This window comes from Epinephelus moara, chromosome 24 (genome assembly GCF_006386435.1).
Source record: "Epinephelus moara isolate mb chromosome 24, YSFRI_EMoa_1.0, whole genome shotgun sequence".
NCBI classification, from domain to species: Eukaryota; Metazoa; Chordata; class Actinopteri; order Perciformes; family Serranidae; genus Epinephelus; species Epinephelus moara.
The window spans coordinates 21,188,817-21,208,341 of NC_065529.1; the positions used below are offsets into that span (position 1 = coordinate 21,188,817).

A 19,525-nucleotide genomic window follows, 5' to 3' on the forward strand; every position below is an offset into this window, starting at 1 on the left:
TTTTCTTTTTGTAATTCTTATTATTATAATTAATGTTATTATTATTATTGTTATTATGTTTATTGCTTTTATTCCTACTATTGCATCTGTTTTTATTGGTACTTTTGTTTGTATGTCTTTTTCTTATGATCATCTGTCTTTTTTTCTCATATGTTTGTTTGTTTGTTTAATTTTTTTTAGTTCGGCTCCACTGTTCAGCTTTTATATTGTCTCTGTATCTTGCTTCTGCTGTCTTACTGTTCTTAAAGGTGCCATATAAATAAAGTCACTAAAATTCAACATAGATCCTTTTTTCATCAGTTGCTTCCTCAGTTATTGGTAATGACTGACGAAAGAATTGTGGGTCAGGGCATGAACTTTTGTTTCAGAACCACTGCATTATACAAACCCACAAATCCTGATGGTAAAATCAATGAAATCCCTCAGTCACATCATGTGATTATGAGTATACATTATTACGACTGATTTCAGTCTTTGACAGACTGATTGTACATATCATACAGTAACTGTCTGTGACCAAAGCAAGCCTGATCAGACCAGCTGTCCTGCACGGTAACATCTGTGGATTCCACCGGGCAGTGACTCACACAGGCGAAGTGTCTGTCAGGATTGCGGGGGGATTGCTAAACATTTAATTTTTAGCCAGAAAGTCTGTAAAGTTAATAATAACCAACGTGGGATACTTAAGAAGAGAGGACACGCAGTCTGAACAAGGTCTATGCCAGTAAAGACAGAATGGAGACGTTGTTCCAACAGCTGGTAGGCTTCTACTGAATTTTATTGACTCATAAATATCATTTTATATACATATATATTATACATATCAAAAATACTTGTATACAAATGTTCACAGAATGGTAGAAAAGATGATGTTAGAACTAAGATAATATATTTGTATCAAAATCTTTAATACATGTTGCTTTCCTTTGTATAAACTTAACATTATGCTGTAGCAAACTTTTATCAATGAAGAAAATGGAGGACAAACAATTTCCTTTTGAGTTTGTGTGAGCTCAGAGACTCATCTGAACCACAGTTTTAGCTGAGTCATTACTACTCGTCAGTTTCTGACTTATTCTATAAAGTCGACATTCACCACAGGAAATAGAAAGGCACTCAGCACAAGTACAGCTGAGTGAAAGATGCAATTTATGATGTTTTTTTTAGCAAGATGTGGAAATGGGGTGATAAAGTTCCCAGTGTTGAGACTAAATGTATATTGATATAAATAATATGACATTTACCAGGTAAAATAAATTAGGCTATCAACTGGGAAACCAGTTGCTTCTAAATATCCGAGCCCTTTACTGAAACACTGAATTTATTTAATTCACTAGTGGACATTGGTCGCATGCAGATTGTTTGGCAGCAACTTACAGAACTGTGTGAAAGTAACACAAAGTGTTTATGTTGAATCGACACAAGTACTTTGTGTTGAAACAAAGTTAATAAAATTTGATTCACCGTCCTAGTTGATTGCCTAATTTATTTTAGTTGGTAAATGTCATATACCCTACATCTATGTACATGTAGTGTCTTCTTTTGCTCAGCTGTAATTGTGCTGAGTGTGTTGAACGTCGAGTTTAAAGAATAAGACAGAAACTGATAAGGTGTAATGACTCAGCTAAAACTGTGGTTTGGATGAGTCAACTCACACAGATACAAATGTTTGCCTTCTGCAGGGCACAATAAATAATTATGATAATAATACATGGATAATTTTACTCCGACACAATTTGTTCACTTTAATCCAACAAAATTCAATCAATTTTTTTCTTTATATTTTAGTATTTTTATTTTAGTATATTCATAGGCTTGGTGTATGATATTATATTCCATATACTCTATATTTTACAGATTTGACATATACATCTTATTTTTACAGTTTATGCCAAAGTTTATTTTTCTGTTGAGACATTATTTTCTCATCTGGTGATCTATCTATCTTTTATTCCAACACCATATTATCACTGAGCTCTAACAGTATCAATATGTATGATCAGTATGAATTCAAAATATTGCAATAACAGTGCAGTTTAAACAAGTCTGGGTTTTCCCCCTTTTTCTCCACTGATGGAGGGGACAGGTGTAAATATAGACTACTAAAACCTTAGAAAACACACTGAACCATCGGCCTTATGACAAATACTAATATTTTTTACAGTCAAAATCAATAATTAAAGACAGATTAATGAGTTGCAAATACAAGTTCTGATTTTTCTTCCTCTCGTTTCATCATGTCACTGGCCTGTTAAATGTCTCTCTTTGTAAGAGCCCTAAATAGAAATATAGTAATATACGTTACATGTCTAACTGTAACAACAACACAACCTAAAAAACAGGAGGGAGGTACCAGTCCAAGTTCATGTCCAAAGCTGTTAGAATGAAAAACACATTGAGTCCACCATGAGTGCAACGGATGGAGCAACACTGTCCATAATCCAAGATGGCTAACATGGAATACTGTACATCCTCCTCGCCATTTCACATTGGTTACAGCACAGTGATCATCTTTGATCCTGGAGTTTCTGTCCAGCTTCATGACACCCTCCCTTCAGGAGATCAGGAGGGTAGATTACCTTCAAACAAAATGACAGCCGCAAATGCAGTTATCCACATCTTGCAGCACCATCTTGAGGACGGTCCTGCTGTCCTCTGGTTTATACACTGGTGTCCTGGTTTTTAAAAACATGCCATCCCTCAGTGGTCTCCCCAGTGGATCCCTGGATGAGATCTCAATGATCTGCAACCTGTAGAATGCACACTCACAGAATAAAACAATATGAAATCAAATAAAATACATATATGCATTATAAATATACGAAATACCTGCCTTCACAATATATCAGATATAGTCAGGAATGTGCAGCTGCAAAATGAGGCGACAGGGTCTGAAGGGAGCTACTGTGAGTAAAACTCTTCTTAAACATAACACATGCTATATCCCTTTGTCACATGACTACTGTTGAGACATGGAGGATACAATCCATAGACCTCCTTCCAAAGTTCAAATGAAGATGAAATAATTTTAACATCTGCTGTCACCTAAAATGAAACTCTAATTTTTCCTCTGCTTTTTTTAACTTGTAAAAATGTATCACGGGGGTCAAACAGAGCTAATCCATGTCCCTCTGGAGAGAAAACAGAAGTGTAAGACTTCCATAAACTACAATTCTTCCACACACATTTTGTTACACATTAACTTTAACAGATTTAAGCAGTTAACAATTAATGTTTTAAAACATATGTGAGGGCATATGTTAGCATGTCTGGTAGGTCAGCAAACATTTGCATTAACATTACCAAAGGCTGGCTCAGGCTGTTTACTGGCAGATAAGATAAGATACTGGATAGGAGCTTGTTAAAAATAGTGCACCCTCAGAGACGATCCATCCAACATGAGAGAGAAAATGGCGCTGTGTGTTACAGCCCAGACTTTGTCATGTTATCCCTGACAATGTCTTGAACGCAGTGCCGTGCACAGGCATTTTGTGGGGCAGGTGCTCAAGTTAAAAAAAGGCACTTGTACCACAAATAAGTTTTGCACACATGGCAAAAAAAAAAAGTTTTTGTATGCTTGCAAAGTGTCCTGCCAGGAGGTGTCAGAAGGGCTCCTGAGGTCTAAGTACATACAGTACATTTGTGCACAGTAATGACCAGTGGAAATGTCTGTCTAGCTTACATGTGAGGTGTCTCAGTATCTGTACTATATGCACTTAACAGCTGCCACATGTACTCATTCACTTTCTACATTTATCATTTATTAACCAGTAACCAGCTAAGATCAACACATCTCTACACAGAACTGTCGGATGCTTCTCCCTGACATAAAATACATACATAAAAACATACCATCTACTCTCCAAACTACAATGTAGGCCCATGTTCAGTTGTGACAAACAGGCAAGAACCGTTGTGCTCTCTCCCCTCAGTTTGCTCACCTATTCTCATGTTGTTCTCCTCCTCTCCTCATTTAGGTCCCCTCCTCTTTCTTTTTTTAAATAGTCAACACTAATTATTATAATTACCTTTGAAATAAGCATCAAATATTCTTCAAGAGTTGCACCTAACACGTGCAGCCGCTGCAGCTCTGCGCTCTTCCTCTTCTACTCTGTGCTCCTTGCGCACGTCACGTTCACGCAGCACCAAACCAGGTCAAATTTGTTTAAATGAATTATCAGTGCTGCGGTGTGGGACACGTAAACATTTCAAGTTAAGCTGTGGTTTATTAAGACACAAGGAAGTGGGAAAGCAGTTCAGCGTCTGTCTCCGTTCGCACCGGGCAGTTGGTGACCTTAATCAGCCAGAGAGTTGGAGTGAGACAGTGTGATTTAACGCCAGAATAGCTTACTTGATGTTCAGCTTAATGGTGGGTTATATCCTAATTTAGCCTGGCTGTTTTGATAAGGTTTCATAGTGAATTAATGTCACAATAGAGATAAATAATGCCGAGGTTTAAGGCAAGCACTTTTGTTACCTGGATGTCCATGAAGGCAGATTAGGGAGATGAGGCTGCTGCTCCGCAGGGCGCTAAATTTAGTTAACTGTGGTGGCTGTGACAAGGGAAGTTTAAGAGGGGGGGCCAGGGGCTTGACTCAAATGCAGTTTTCAGGCATTCAACATGCTTTCGATTGAGAATCGATGCCATGGGCCACATGAAAAAAAATAAAATGTAAAATTATTTCAACAAACTGAAAAAAAAGTCTCGTAAAAAGAGCACTTATCTAGTCAGAGGCCAAAAGGGCAGGTGCTTGTGCACCACCTGGGGTCTGTCTGTGCGCGTGCCTGCTCGCCTGGATTTTTTACTACTGTATTTGGGTTCTTGTCAAATACACATAACTAAATATTATACCCAAAATATCCTGAATGATTAGGATAAGAGGATATTTTGAAAGCTACTTATAAATTTAGTGTGATTTTACAAAAATATCTTTTTTTATCTTTTCCACCATTTTTTGCCAGACTATCACGGGCTGACACATAGAGACAGACAACCATTCACACTCACATTCACATTCACAATAATTCAAATACAGGATATAGGTGGGAAGTTACCATGGTGGAATATGATTAAGCCCATTTACTCAAGTACTGTACTGTAGGTACAAATTAGAGATACTTGTGTTTTACTTGAGTATTTCTCCTTTATGCTCCTTTATATGTCTAATCCACTGCACACCAGAGGCAAATATTGCACTCTCTACTCCACTGCATTTGTCTGGCAGCTTTTGTTAATACTAATTATTACTCAGATTACAATCCGGTTAAAACAAACAAACTGAGGGATTTATCGTCTGTAGGTTTAATTGTATATAAAAAAAACCCTTGGATCAGCAGGAAAATGTTTCGTTACAAAGCTGAAAACAGGCAGTTTCTCTGACATACTGTATATATATGTCAGGAATACATTTTGACTTATAAAAATTGGTACAATCTTAGACATATACAGAGCAAAAGGCAACATATACATTAATGCAGTGATAATTTGAATACAACAACATCATTTGTAAAACTAAAACACTGTCAGAGAACATTTCACTACAGGAAGAGTTCTTTTATTTTTGATAGTTTAACTAAATATTGCTGATAATATTTACACACTTTAAAGTAAGGGTTTGAATGCAGGACTTTTACCTGTAGTGGAATATTGTAGTGGTAGTGTGGTATGAGTACTTTTACCTGAGTAAAGCACTAATACTTCTTCCAACACTGCCTTTTGCACAACTTAAAAAAAGTCTGATATGTTGAAGTAACACAAAAAGAAGACTATGCCGTCATAAAAATCATGGAGGTTAAAATGACTGATATTATAGACGTATCTGTGTCTAATCTCTGCTGATTTACTCTGCTTTGTAGACCCAGGGTAATGCCCTGTTCTTCATCCTTATTTTGGGAATTGGAGGAAGCTTTCATAATGGCTACCACATCAGTGGACTGAGTTCTCCCTCGCCGGTGAGACTCGCAGTATTGTTGTATTGTTAATTTGTTGTTTGATACCTCAAACTCGTACACCAAATGTTCACCTGCAGTCACTGGTGGCTGCAGAGAGAACATGTGTTTCAATGTGAGAGGTAAAAGTAGCTCTTTTTTCAACTTCTAATTGAGTTCAAGCTACAAAATGTTCCCTTTGCAGCACATTCAGCACTTCATCAACAGCACCTGGTACAACAGATATGAAGAGCCTCCATCTCCACAGACCATCACAATGATCTGGTCACTTATTGTTTCCTTATTTGCTGTCGGGGGACTCTTCGGTAGCATCAGTGTCAAACCGATATCCAGCAAGCTGGGAAGGTGAGTACGAGAGACTTAATGCAGCGTTCGATTCTGCCACCTTATAAAGATTTGAAAGGATGCGTTCCTTCTTCAGAAAAAAGTCGATGATGTGCAGCAGCTTTATCGCCATTGTTGCAGCAGGGATCATGTTGGCAAGTAAATATGCCAAATCATATGAAATGATTATTGTGGCCAGAATCGTCTACGGCTTCGCGACAGGTAAACCACCAGGATATATTTAACGCAACACATCATATATTTACCTGACTGACTAGCATCCTCTCATGACCTGCAGGTTTGGGATCCAGCACCCATGCAGTGTACCTGGGAGAAATCTCACCTAAAAAGTTGAGAGGGCTAGTATGTCTGACCGTGGTGACGTCTTTTTCATTTGGCAAACTGTCTGGACAGGTTTTTGGACTGAGGTATGCACTTACTGTCAACACACATGAGAAGACAACAGTTGCTCAATGTATATTGAATGTACAAAGTATTACTGACACCACATGTGGTGGAGAATCCATGCAAAAGCATCGACCTCTTATTCATTTTGCAACCTAATAACCACAAAAAATATTGGCATTGTACATTTCTACAAACCACAGGTATGTTACATCTGCATGTTCTTTTGTAGCAGATATGTTCAAACTTTTCAACAATGCCGGGGTTAAGGTGTGGCTATGTCTCAGACAAAAACAGCTTTTTGCACCGAAAATGTCAACACGTTCTCATCCTTACTCATCAAATACCGCTGCTTTGTCAGTGGAACCACATGTCAAAATATGACGCTAGGTACCCTCCTGCGTCCGTTTGGACATTTGGGGATGGTGTGTCAATTTACCTTCATAACATGCAATGTGTCTCTGCAAAATTAAGTTCCATTTTTATAGGAAGTGCAGTTTCTGCTTGTTACATACATTCAATCTAAGGTACACCTTGCTAGTACCAGGTTGGACCCCTTCTGCCTTCAGACCAGCCTTAATTCTTTGTGTCATAGATTCAACAAGGTGCTGGAAACATTCCTCAGAGATTTTGGTCCATATTGACATGATAGCATCACACAGTAGCTGCAGATTTGTCGGCTGCACATCCATGATGTGAATCTCCCGTTCCATCACATCCCAAAGGTGCTCTATTGGATTGAGATCTGGTGACTGTGGAGGCCACTGGAGTACAGTGAACTCATTGTCATGTTCAAGACACTAGTGTGAGATGATCTGAGCTTTGTGACATGGTGCGTTATCCTGCTGGAAGTAGCCATCAGAAGATGAGTACACTGTGGTCATAAAGGGATGGACACGGTCAGCAACAATACTCAGGCAGGCTGCTGCATTTAAACCATGCTCAGTTGGTACTAAGGGGCCCAAAGTGTGCCAAGAAAATCCCCCCCCCCCACCATTACACCACCACCAGCAGCCTGAACCGTTGATACAAGGCAGGATGGATCCATGCTTTCTTGTTTACACCAAATTCTGACCCTACCATCTGAATATCGCAGCAGAAATCCAGACTCATCAGACCAGGCAACGTTTTTACAATATTGTCCAGTTTTGGTGAGCCTGTGTGAACTGTAGCCTCAGTTTCCTGTTCTCAGCTGACAGGAGTGGCACCCAGTGTGATCTTCTGCTGCTGTAGCCCATCTGCTTTAAGGTTGGACGTGTTGTTGGTTCAGAGATGGTCTCCTGCAGACCTTGGTTGGTTACTGTTGCCTTTCTATCATCTTGAACCAGTCTGGCCATTCTCCTCTGACCTCTGGCACCTAGAGAACTGCTGCTCACTGGATATTTCCTCTTCTTCAGACCATCCTCTGTAAACTCTAGAGATGGTTGTGTGTGAAAATCCCAGTAGATCAGCAGTTTCTGAAATACTCAGACCAGCCAATCTGGCACCAACAACCATGCCACGTTCAAAGTCACGTAAATCACCTTTCCTCCTCATTCTGATGCTCGGTTTGAACATCAGCAGGTCGTCTTGACCATGTCTACATGCCTAAATACATTGAGTTGCTGCCATATGATTGACTGATTAGCTATTTGCGCTAACAAGCAGTTGATCTACAAATTACAATGTGAGTAAGACACTTCATCTTTAGGTTTACTGTCTTAGGTTTAAGAAACAAAAGTCCCTGGTTAGGTGTGAAAAAAACCCATCATGGTTTGACTTAAAATAATCATGGGACACACCTCATGTGACATGTCACTAGCGTAGCATGCTACACAGGCACACTACCTTGTTTTTTGGTTTCACACAGAAAATGCACAGGGGGCTCCTGGGTGAAAGACTGAGGTTTGTTTTTCATGTTTGGTGCCTAAAAAGCCACTGGAAAAACAAAATTGCAAGCAGTGTTGCAGCTTGGCAGGTGTCACTCACACCATCCACTCCACCTCCTGATGACAAATTAAGCTCATGCAACATCACTTTAGAAACACTTATATGTAATACATATGAAACATGCAAACGTAACGTATTTGTGGTTTGCAGAAACGTACAATGCCAACATTTTCTTCTGGTGACTGGGCGTCATTTTTTACAAAACAGATATTTAGATAAAGAGAAGTTAAGGAACGATTCTCAAGCTTTGAGAATTGTGCAAAGAGAGCTTCAACACAGTACTGAATGTAAATAAAGATGTAATTTTCAGCACAAAAAAACCCATTTAAATTATGCTGGAATACAACACTTCCCTTTGCTTTTTGCAGTGAGATCCTTGGTCGCGAGGAGCTGTGGAACATCGTCCTTATTGTCCCTTCATTTTTCTCAGCGGTTAACTTTATAGTGATGCCTTTTTTTCCTGAGGCCCCCAGATACTTGTTCATAGAGAAAGGTGATGAAAAGGCTTGCATAAAAGGTTGGTATATTTCCCCATATTCATAGATTACTTGACCAAAACCGTCTTTTACAGTTTGAGTGTTAAAAACTAGATGAGCTAACTGTCTACCCTAACTGGTAAAGAGCTTAGTTGGGAATGAAATGTTATTTTGTGGCATACAAATGACAACATCTGTTTTCTCCCTCTTATCACTGCATAAGAAACACCCATAATATATTAATTTTAAATGTCTTTGTCTGTGTCTCTGGTCTTTCTCACCCCAGCTCTCCAGAGTCTGTGGGGCCCAGGTGACTACAAACAGGAGATGGACGAGATGTTGGCTGAGCAGGCGGCTATTGAGGCAGCCCCGCAAAAAAGCAGTCTGCAGCTGCTGAGGGACAGGAATATGAGATGGCAGCTTCTCACGATCTCCTTCATCTATGGCTGCAACCAGCTCTCAGGCATTTCTGCGGTGAGGATGGAACTTATTTTGGGCATCTACTGACCACAATAGACGCCACAACATGGCTTATTTCATGCATCCACATGACGAATAGCCTCTGAAAATCGAGTAAATGTTTCTCTCATTCCCAGATCAATACCTTCTCTTTTGACATCTTCCTGAAAGCAGGTATACCGAGACAAATAATCCGCTATGTCACTGTTGGTCTCGGAGTAACTGAAATCCTCACCTCCATCTCCTGTGTGAGTAAATCCCTCAGTCTGTATCTGAGCTCATCTCCACATCTAAAGGCCATCTACTTTCTTTTCTATTTCCTTGATTTTGCAAAGAGATGTGGTCTAATTCACTTCCTTCCCTTAATTCATAAACTGAAAAGGAAGAAAGATGGCTTTTGTGATTTTTATTTTGCTTGTCGACTTAGAAGGAAGTGTGTTTTACAATGATAAAATTACTGGTTATTTAAATGGAGTCTGGTGGGTTTGATGATAGCGATTTCAGGGCTGCTTCCGGTTAAAAAGGATCTTACTCTTTTACAAAGAATCCCACCTCTGTAGGAATCTTTTCCATAATGTCTCCACACACTTATGACAGTCTGAGCTTGTCAATGGCAAAAACAAGCACTTTAAGTGGACATAAAACAATGCCTGTCACATCTTACTTTTAGAGATGGCCATCCAACCTTTCTATACAAGATGCAATGATGAGTAGAATAATGGTCCCCAGTAATAAATCTTTAGGACAGACTGATAGCCTGAAACTTGTGGTTTATGAGTGGGGGCAGAAGTGTGTCTATAAATGACATCACCATAATCCAAGACCAGAGGTTTGGACTCAAGTCAAAATTTGTCGAATTTAAACTTGACTTGAAAAAATCAATAAAGACTTGCAACTCCACTTATGACTTACAATGACTCATGACTTCATTTGAACTTGAGCCTTAAAACACTTGATACCTTCCCCAAAAGATCAGTATGCTGTTCAAAAAGTGTGCCACAGATAAATTTATTTCCCTCCATTTTGTGACTCAGCTGATGTTAACATCATTCACTCCCAGCAAGTCGAAAAAGTCAGCTTTGTTTGAACTAGTTCGACAGCATCCAGTGAAGCTGCAGAAATGAACAATGAAGAAACAACATTACACTACTGAGCAACAGCTGGGAAAAAATCTCAAAAGTAACGGAGATGCAACGATTTCCAAAAAAGGAGTTTTAAAAAAACAAAAATTAAAAAAACAGGAATGAGTTTTGTAAATGTAATATATTATTATGATTTTGTTAAAATGATATAAAATTTTGTTGGAGAGCACATTATGACTACTTTAGGCCCTGAAACCCAAAGTTAATGATGTGGGACTTGTCAGTCTTGACTTGAAACTTGACTTGCGACTTCATGTAACTTGCAAAACAAAGACTTGGTCCCACCCAGCCTCAATTATCTGCTTCCTACTAAGCATAGGAAAATTAGCTCTGCTTCTGTACAAATAATCATCTTTGTCATTGCTTTCTGGCAAGTGGGACAATGTTAAATTTAAATGTTTCTTTTTTTTTTAATTCAGCCAGATACCACGGCATTTATACCCTGAGACCATCTCAACACTATGTCCATTTAGAGTGATAATATGCAAACTACTGTCCACAAGTCTTTGGCTTTAGAGAATGCATACATTATCTAGTGGTATACCATTCTAATTCATATTATAATCAAACAGTGACCTGAACACCCATAATAGCTCTGGTGGGGAGTGTTAGCATGGAGCAGCAGAACAACTGATCTAAAGACACATTAGTGATTGGTGGAGTCAGCTGGGTTAATGAACTATCATACCACCAAAAACGCTGTTGTTGTTGTTGTTGTTGTTGTTGTTGTTGTTGTTGCTGCTGTTGTTGTATATGTTTTGCAAGAGAGGTGTTTTGGCAAAGATGACAATTTTTGGCGTATTTCTTTTAATAACCTTTCCCTCTCGCAGGGGCTGCTGATTGAGCACACAGGGAGGAGGCCGTTGCTCTGGGGGTGTTATGGTGTTATGTCTGCCATCATGGTGTTGGTCACTGTCACACTCAACTTGAAGGTAAACATGTTACCTTTAAAAAAAATCTTAAATGTCCAAATTGAGTGAATTGATGATAAGGAGATGCTGTATTTTGATCCAGGTGGATCAAGGTGCACTGAAATTAAAAACAGTTTTTCTAAGTTCAGACCTAACATGTGGAGCATAAAGCAACACTCAGTCTGAGACATGAAGAATTGTGAAAGGTAACATGGTAATTCTCCAATACATGCTTTGTAGATAAAAAAGTTAACAATAAGTATCACATTTGCCGTAGTGAGAAGACCACCCCACCTCATCATATAAAATACAATAATGTGTACCAGAGACATCACTGGTAATAAATCTCAAGGCAGAGTGACAGAAATCCAGAAGCTTAAAGGCCCAGACGCACCAAACCGACATAAAAGAACTAGGGGTGACAAAGGCCGACAAAGGGGTGACAAAAACTATATCCAACAGCCAACTAGCAAATACATTCTGCTCCTGCGTGAGAGGAAATAACTCTCCACACCAGCAGGCGGCAGTAGTCTGTATTTGTTATTCAATAATGGAAACTGGAAAACCAACATGACAGATTCAAGATGCTACTTAACCAGGTAGCACATGAACAACACAACCTGATGTTGAAAGAACAAATTATATTGGCCAAAAAACTGGCCAAAAAGAAACCCAACAGGGCTGGCAAGTGCCAACAGTGCTGAACACACCGCAAAAACTAGGGCAACAGACACTCACCAACAGCCCAGCTTTGAACAATGGCTGACCGTTGGCTTGGTGTGTCGGGGCCCTTAGAGCTGAAGAGAATGCATGCCTTTAAATTACATCACAGCAGTCTGAAATAAAAACTGCTTCAGCAACACTTTTTTCCCTACAAAACGTGGGGAAGATGTTTTTTTTTTCAGCCAACCTTTGCCAACATTGGCACACAATGTTAAAGGAATGCTGTAAGTTTTTGACTGCTCAATATACAGAATCAGCACTGTGTCATCTGCGTACAGGTGGACATGACAGTTTGCCAGAGAAGAAACAATAGTGTTGATATAAATGGTAAAAGACTGGGCCTAAAATTGAACCCTGTGGAGCACCTTTCACCACTGATAAAACTCAGAATGGTAGCTTCCCAATTTATCAGACTGTTGTCTCTCTGAAAGGTAGTTCCTGAACCAATCATATGCATTAATATCAAATCCAGTCTTGCCTCTACAAAGGCAGGCAATTGTCTACATTATCAAATGCTTTGGATTGCTCAACAAAAAGTGCTGCACAGTGCTTTTTAAAAAAATCCAAAGTGGATACATTACAACCAAAGTAACAGCAGTTGCAGAACTGTGCTCTGCTCAAAGACCAGACTGACATGAGGTCACAATGGAAGCTCTGGACACAAACAACTTCAACTGATCATTTACCAGAGAGTCCAGGACCCCTGCCAAGCAGTGCAGTGTGAACGTGGGGCCACAGTTGGTAAGATTGCTCATCACCTCCCATGTGTAGGAGTAAAACCAGGCATGTGCAGAGGAAGAGGCTGAGGGTGCTTGAACACCTACACTTTTGCCCCTTGATCTCCTAAGTGCCCTTTTGTCAAGGCATTTTTTTGTAAGGGCCTTATCAAGAACATTTAACAGTTAATAATAATTTAGTCGTAAATAAAATTACCTCGCTGCTTACAGTCAGTTTACGCCACATAATCACGTTTTACCTCGGGCAGGTGGTTACCACAGGAATAACACGTTAATTTTGATTAATTAATATCAGAAAAAATAACACGTTAATGCTGATTAATCATGTTAAAGAGATGACTGCAAATTCCGCAGTAAGGAATTTTCGCACCACCGGAGTACTGGAAGTCTAAAATATCACCTCAACACAAAGCATTTAGCAGCGAACCCGGAGGTCCGAGCTAGCATGGGTCCATGTCATTGGTTCGACAGCCCATTGGTTCGACATCCCATTAGTCCGACTGTCCGCGGTGCTGAACGGCTCGCAGCGGGCGTATGGTGCGTCGCGACCGGCTTGAGGCGGAGCAGGCTCACGGCTTATGTGTTTGCCACTTTCTGTTTCATTTTAACCCACACCATGATATTTTCCTGACCCTAACCAAGTGGTTTTTGTGCCTAAACCTAACCAGACCTTAACCACAGGGCATCATGATGATTTCGGAACAGACTTCGGAACAATGAGTTTAATATGGTCGGAACAATGGGCTGTTGAACCAATGGGCAGTTCCCGCTAGCACAGCCTCTGATACAAGCATTAGCAGCCGGGCTCATCAAGCCACACTTGACTAGGCGTTCAGGGGCAAACTGAGGCTAGACTGCTCTGTTTTTTTTGCAGAATATTCACATATGTAATATTGTCTCCATGCAGGACTTCGCCTACTGGGTTCCATACATTACTGCTGTTTTGGTCATCCTCTCCATCATCTTCTTCAACGGAGGACCTGGTGTGTGTCTTACAGCAGCTTGGTTCACATAGACAAGATGTTTGCATGCATAGAAAAGTAAGTGAATCACCTGTGTCATGTATCTGGTTCACCCAGGTGGAGTTTCAAGTTCCATCCACAATGAGATCTTCATCCAGTCCGATCGGCTGGCGTCGTTTGTCCTCATGGGGATCCAACGCTGGTTTTGTCTTGGTGCTCTGAGCCTAGCCTTTCCATTCCTTATTGTGAGTGCAACAAACATAAAAATTAGCACAAAATTTAGTCTTTTCATTGACTAAAAGTTATGATCAATGGCAGAATATACTTACACTTTGTTTCTCCTGTCCCAGAATGCCCTGGACTCATACTGCTTTATGCTGTTTGCCTGTGTGTGCCTGCTAGCTTGTCTTGGCACCTTCTTCTTCCTGCCTGAGACCAAAGGGAAAACCCTGCTAGAGATCACCAAGGAGTTTAGAGCCATCACCGTCTGTGGGAGATCTTTCTCAAAGGAAAAAATAATGGAGACCAAGTTATGAGCCAGTTATATTTCAAACTGTCAGAGGATTAATGAATGACTCTGTGTGCACAAAAGGACAAGGACTGACTGGTGCTAATGATGCTTGGAAACGCAGGGAAAGTTTGCACACACATCGAAAGTGGTGAAAATTTTGATATTTTATTGGTGTCATGCTCAGGTGTGACAAAATAGCTTGATAGCGCCCCCTACAAAATTTCAGTAGCCCTCATGGTACTTTACACCTCGATATATGAAATTTAGTGGGCACATGAAGACCTTAGATCCCAAGACCTAAAAAGAGCCTCTTGGAGCTATACCCTAGGTCCAGCAGGAAGTCAGCCATTTGAATTTAATGAGCAATGTAAGCGTAGAGACTGATCACAATGTTTGCTTACAGTAACTTATGGGCAGAAAAACCCTGTGTCACATACATCAAATTTAACAGCACTGAGAAAACGGCGCCTCAGTTGATTAGTTTTTAGCCATTTATATCAACGCCACCAGACTCCACTGACAATGGAATAATTTTACTTCACAGAACAGAGGAGCTACTGGTCCACTGCTCCGTTGGTCAGCTAGTGTGTATGATAGAGATGAGGAATTTATTTTAAATATGGTGTACACTTAAACTGATACTGACTTTTTAGGTGGGTGTTTTTAAGTGGTTAAAATAGCCTGCGTTTTGCTGCAGCCCTCATCCACAGCAGTACATTGCAGCCTTTGTGCTGGTCAATTTGGCTTATCAAAGACACCAGCAAATCAAAAGAGTACATAAAATAAGCACCGCAGAAATGTCAGATGAGTTGGATCAAAGTGTTAACTCTATATATTTAAACGCTGCAGTTACGGTTGAAAAAGAAAACAGAAATCCCCAAATTTGCCTATTTCACATATCTCTGCAATTCAAATCAAGTTCCAGTTGTCTTTGGACGTTAAAATTGTTGTAAGCTTGACATTACATTGATTTGGTCTATTTTTCGGCCATTTCCAGGCATTGTTCTTTAACGAACTCTTCGCCGAGAATTAATCAGACTGACTTTAAATTCAGTCATTACAATGCTGTTAGCTGTTATTCCCGGCTAGCTGTTATCCTCCGATATCCCGAACGAGTTTTGCGGATTAAAAAACTACACTGGACTTCTTGTCGGCATGAGGGTCAGTAAGTACTGTCTGTATTTTCATTCTAAAGTGGTGATTTCCTTTAAGACCTTAATGTTGAAAAGTGTTCGTGGAACAATGTTGCCGTGATATGGCAGCCATTTTACGTGTTTCACCATAAAACATGAAGTTGTTGTAACTTGAGCATACATTGTCCAATTCTCACCAAATTTTACGTTTTATAAGAATCCTGGCCCGATGACATCTGCATGAAAATATTGAGTCACACATTGAGTCACCTACTGGCAACAGGAAGTAGGCCTTGTGTGACAACATAAGTTGATTTACATGAATTTTACACTGTGTAGTCTTGACACGCAGCAGCATAATGCATATAAGGAATGTGTAGCGCCACATAGCTGACACAGAAGGTGGAACAACATTTCCAGCACCTTGCACTTCACTCAGGAAATAATGTCTAACTTCTGTGTGCAATTTCAGATGCCCTGTATTTTTATCAGTTGCATCAGTCAGTAAACGCACATTCATTATACAGGGAAAAACAGCACACTGAAAGAGCTGCAGTCTATCACATGTCTATTATTTATTCTTCCCTAATTAATACTCGTCCTTACAATCTAAGTCAGAAAAACCAAAGCTGAACAGCTTTATCATACAATTTTAAACAGCAGATTGTCATTATATACTGATGAAAATGTTTGTTTTGATCATTTTTACTCTCACCTCAAGCTGAGGTAAAGCTAAGTTTAAAGCTAAGTAAATTTAAAAGAGCGACCAGCTCTAGATCACTGCAGCTGTGTTGTCATGTAGGTAGACTAAGGCATCCACACCTGATAAAACTGCACCTGCAGCTGCAATATGTTTGTCACTAAGAGGTCAGTGGTTTCCTTCCTGCAGCTCTCCAGCAATAAATCATCCGCTGCTCCCATTGGTCCCTTTGGGCTCTGCTGTCTGTTCTTTGACCACAACAGGGAATGAAATTAATGGAAACTGTCCCACAACATTGTGAAACAACTCGCTTTGTCTCTCTCTTTTTTCTTTTGGTTTCCCTCAGGGCCAGCTGAGTGAGCTCAAAGAGGGGTGGCTGTTATTTGGAGGCATGTAGGCGACCTCGATGTTAATCGCTATCACTCTCACAAGTTCAGCTGTTTTTTTTTTTACTCTTAAACCATATTCTTTCTTAAAGTGAGACTATGCAACTTTTGTTGAACAGCAGCAGCTACAGGTGATGGTTCTGGGATAATGCTAAATGCTAAACTATTACTACTGTTTAGCAAATAGCTAAAATGCTATAGTATTGTAATGGAGAAGAATCACAGAGTCATCAAACTGACAAGTACTTTATACAATAAAATTTAGTTTGCTAACATTAGCCACCATAAGCTAGTGTTCAAATCAGACCAAGTAAGGCTGAAGCAGCAAAACCTCTGAGAATATCAAATTGAGCAACAGTACGTTTGATTGCTCATGAATTCAAATTTTCATTTGTTAGAGGAGGAATGTTATTTGTCCTCCCAATAGTCTCACTTTAAAGTATACAGTGTCTGTGACACTTGTTAAAGGTCCAGTGTGTGGTTTAGTGGCATTTAGTAGTGACGTAGAACCTCTCCCCATGTGTAGGAGAACTATGGTGGCCGAGGCAAAAACGTGAATGGCCTTATCTACAGACAGTGTTTAATTTGTCTATTCTTGGCCACTGTAGAAACATGGCGGACTCCGTGGAAGAGGACCCATGTACGCAGATATAAACGGCTCATTCTAAGGATATGAAAACACGGTGGCTCTTACTTTCAGGTGATAACACACAAAAGAAAACATACTCATTACATTGCATAGTGATATGGAGAAATCCAATATTCGTCTTAATACCTCCCCAATTTCTGATGAGGTGGACATGACTACCCTTAACACACATAATGTTATTCATTCCTACAACAGAAAATACTGATTCTCTAACCTGATTTGAAGTGTGCGCTGCACATGAAAGCACTGTTGATGATCGCCTCCGTCCACTCCTTTCGTCTAATCGCATTTAACCATAGTTGTCTTTGTTTTGTTGACGGGCAGTGGCGGCTGGTATGTGGTCAAATTTAAGTTTAGAGCCATGACTCCTTCTATTCAGGCTCCTAATAACACAACAAAAAGACATTTTAAGACTTCTATGTAGCCTACAGCCCTGTGGTGGCCAGTCGTGTTTTGCTTCTAGCTAATAAAATGACGTCATTGTCACGTTGGCCCCAAAAGTTTCTATATGTCCCCCAAATCCTACATTGGACCTTTAACTAATGATGCACCTGATTCAGACTGAATGATTTTACATGCTCTTTCTACTCTTTTAAGGACATCAGGTATTGCATTTCATGTATAGCCTTGCTTGCATAAGTATGCATTATGCTAATGTACCACATTGTGTCAGCATTTTCTACACCCTTACAACAAGAACACTAGAAGCAGAATTGCCTACAGGGCAGTTTCTTCCTCTGGATATTTTCCCACTATCCATGTGCCTGTGTCTCATGTGGTCATTAGTCTTTCCTCCATCATTAGTGTGAATACTGCAAACTACAAGTCCTGGCCTGTGAGTCCTCCTCACTCTCTGTGGGATCCTTGAGTAGCTCACTGATTATAATTATATATGTATATATATATACATATATATATATGTAAATATACGGTATATACAGTCTTTGAAGGTCCTCCCTTCCTTATCACTAGCCAGCAGCTGCTAGCAGCCACAGGGGCTTCATTAGCTGCCAAACACACTCTGTCCACAGTTCAGCACTTTGGGGACGGGAGCTGTGATTGGCAGAGTCTTGGCTTGGCCGATCATCCTGTGCTGATGTCCTGCTGTGCCTTGTTAACACTGGAGGAGGATTAACTGGAGGATTAATGGGAGAAACCACCGTGAACGGTTTACTCTTGCAAACCTGGCCAGTCCCTGTTTCCAATTTGTGTTTTTAATGGTAGCAAAATGTCAAAAATAACAGCACAGACGATAAGCAGAAAAGATTTTGGTCCAATTTAAAGCTTGTCCAAGACGATCGCATGGATCTGTCAACACTCTTGAGAAACACACTGAATATGAATTCAGCATAGTGCTATTGTGTATCTGGGTCTCTGTGGCTGTAGTTCACAGCTGTAATGGCGCCATGACATCAACAGATGGCGATGTTAACCTTCTGCTGAGATGCACCTCATTGATCAAGCCCTCACATGTACACTGACACATAAGGGAAATGAATCTAAACTCACTAATGCCACAGGTGGTGTGATCTCGTTTTATATTGATATAAAGGCGGTGAATGAAGCTGATAGAGTCCAAGTAAATAATTGCATCTACTGTTAGTTCTATCATTTATATTTTAACATTTAGCACGTTTTAACTAACACGCCTACTTCAGAAAATTAACTCTACTGCCTTTCCATCAAATTGTGTCAGAATATGTTGAGTTTTTATTTTATCTTATATCCCCCTTGTATGGCTTTTTTCTTTTATATTATTAAAGCAATCTAACATTTCCTTTCAGACATTATGTAAGGAAACCACCGATGATTCAGCAGAGGTCAAAAGGTAATTCAGTAACTTTCAGTACACGTACAGTTCTTAAATGTAATACTTCTAAGGCTTATTAACCAGTGTTTGTACTGAACTCTGCCTGGGAATATATAAGTACTCCATATATTTGCAAAAGACACTCTATAGTACCCTGAAACTATTTATTATTAGATTTTTTTTTTGTCTAATGGAAAAATATAAAAAGAGACTAACGTCAGAGGACTCTGCTCTGGGTGGTGCTTTAAAAGCATCATTTCTACAGTGCCTAATGGTATTCTTGGGCCTTTTATATCTTTCACGCAGACTCCAAAAAAAG

General features: G+C 39.8%; 1 protein-coding gene across 1 annotated transcript; it reads left to right on the forward strand.

Annotated features, from left to right (window-relative positions):
* Positions 1–720: 720 nt before the first annotated feature.
* slc2a9l1 (solute carrier family 2 member 9, like 1) lies at positions 721–16,563 on the forward strand. Its single transcript, XM_050038321.1, has 12 exons — positions 721–759; positions 5,857–5,952; positions 6,134–6,294; positions 6,371–6,495; positions 6,572–6,701; positions 8,976–9,124; positions 9,370–9,557; positions 9,680–9,790; positions 11,515–11,616; positions 13,963–14,038; positions 14,135–14,262; positions 14,368–16,563. Exons 1-12 carry the CDS (start codon positions 736–738, stop codon positions 14,551–14,553), a joined length of 1,476 nt encoding a protein of 491 aa, XP_049894278.1. The 5' UTR covers positions 721–735; the 3' UTR covers positions 14,554–16,563.
* The last annotated feature ends 2,962 nt before the right edge of the window (positions 16,564–19,525 follow it).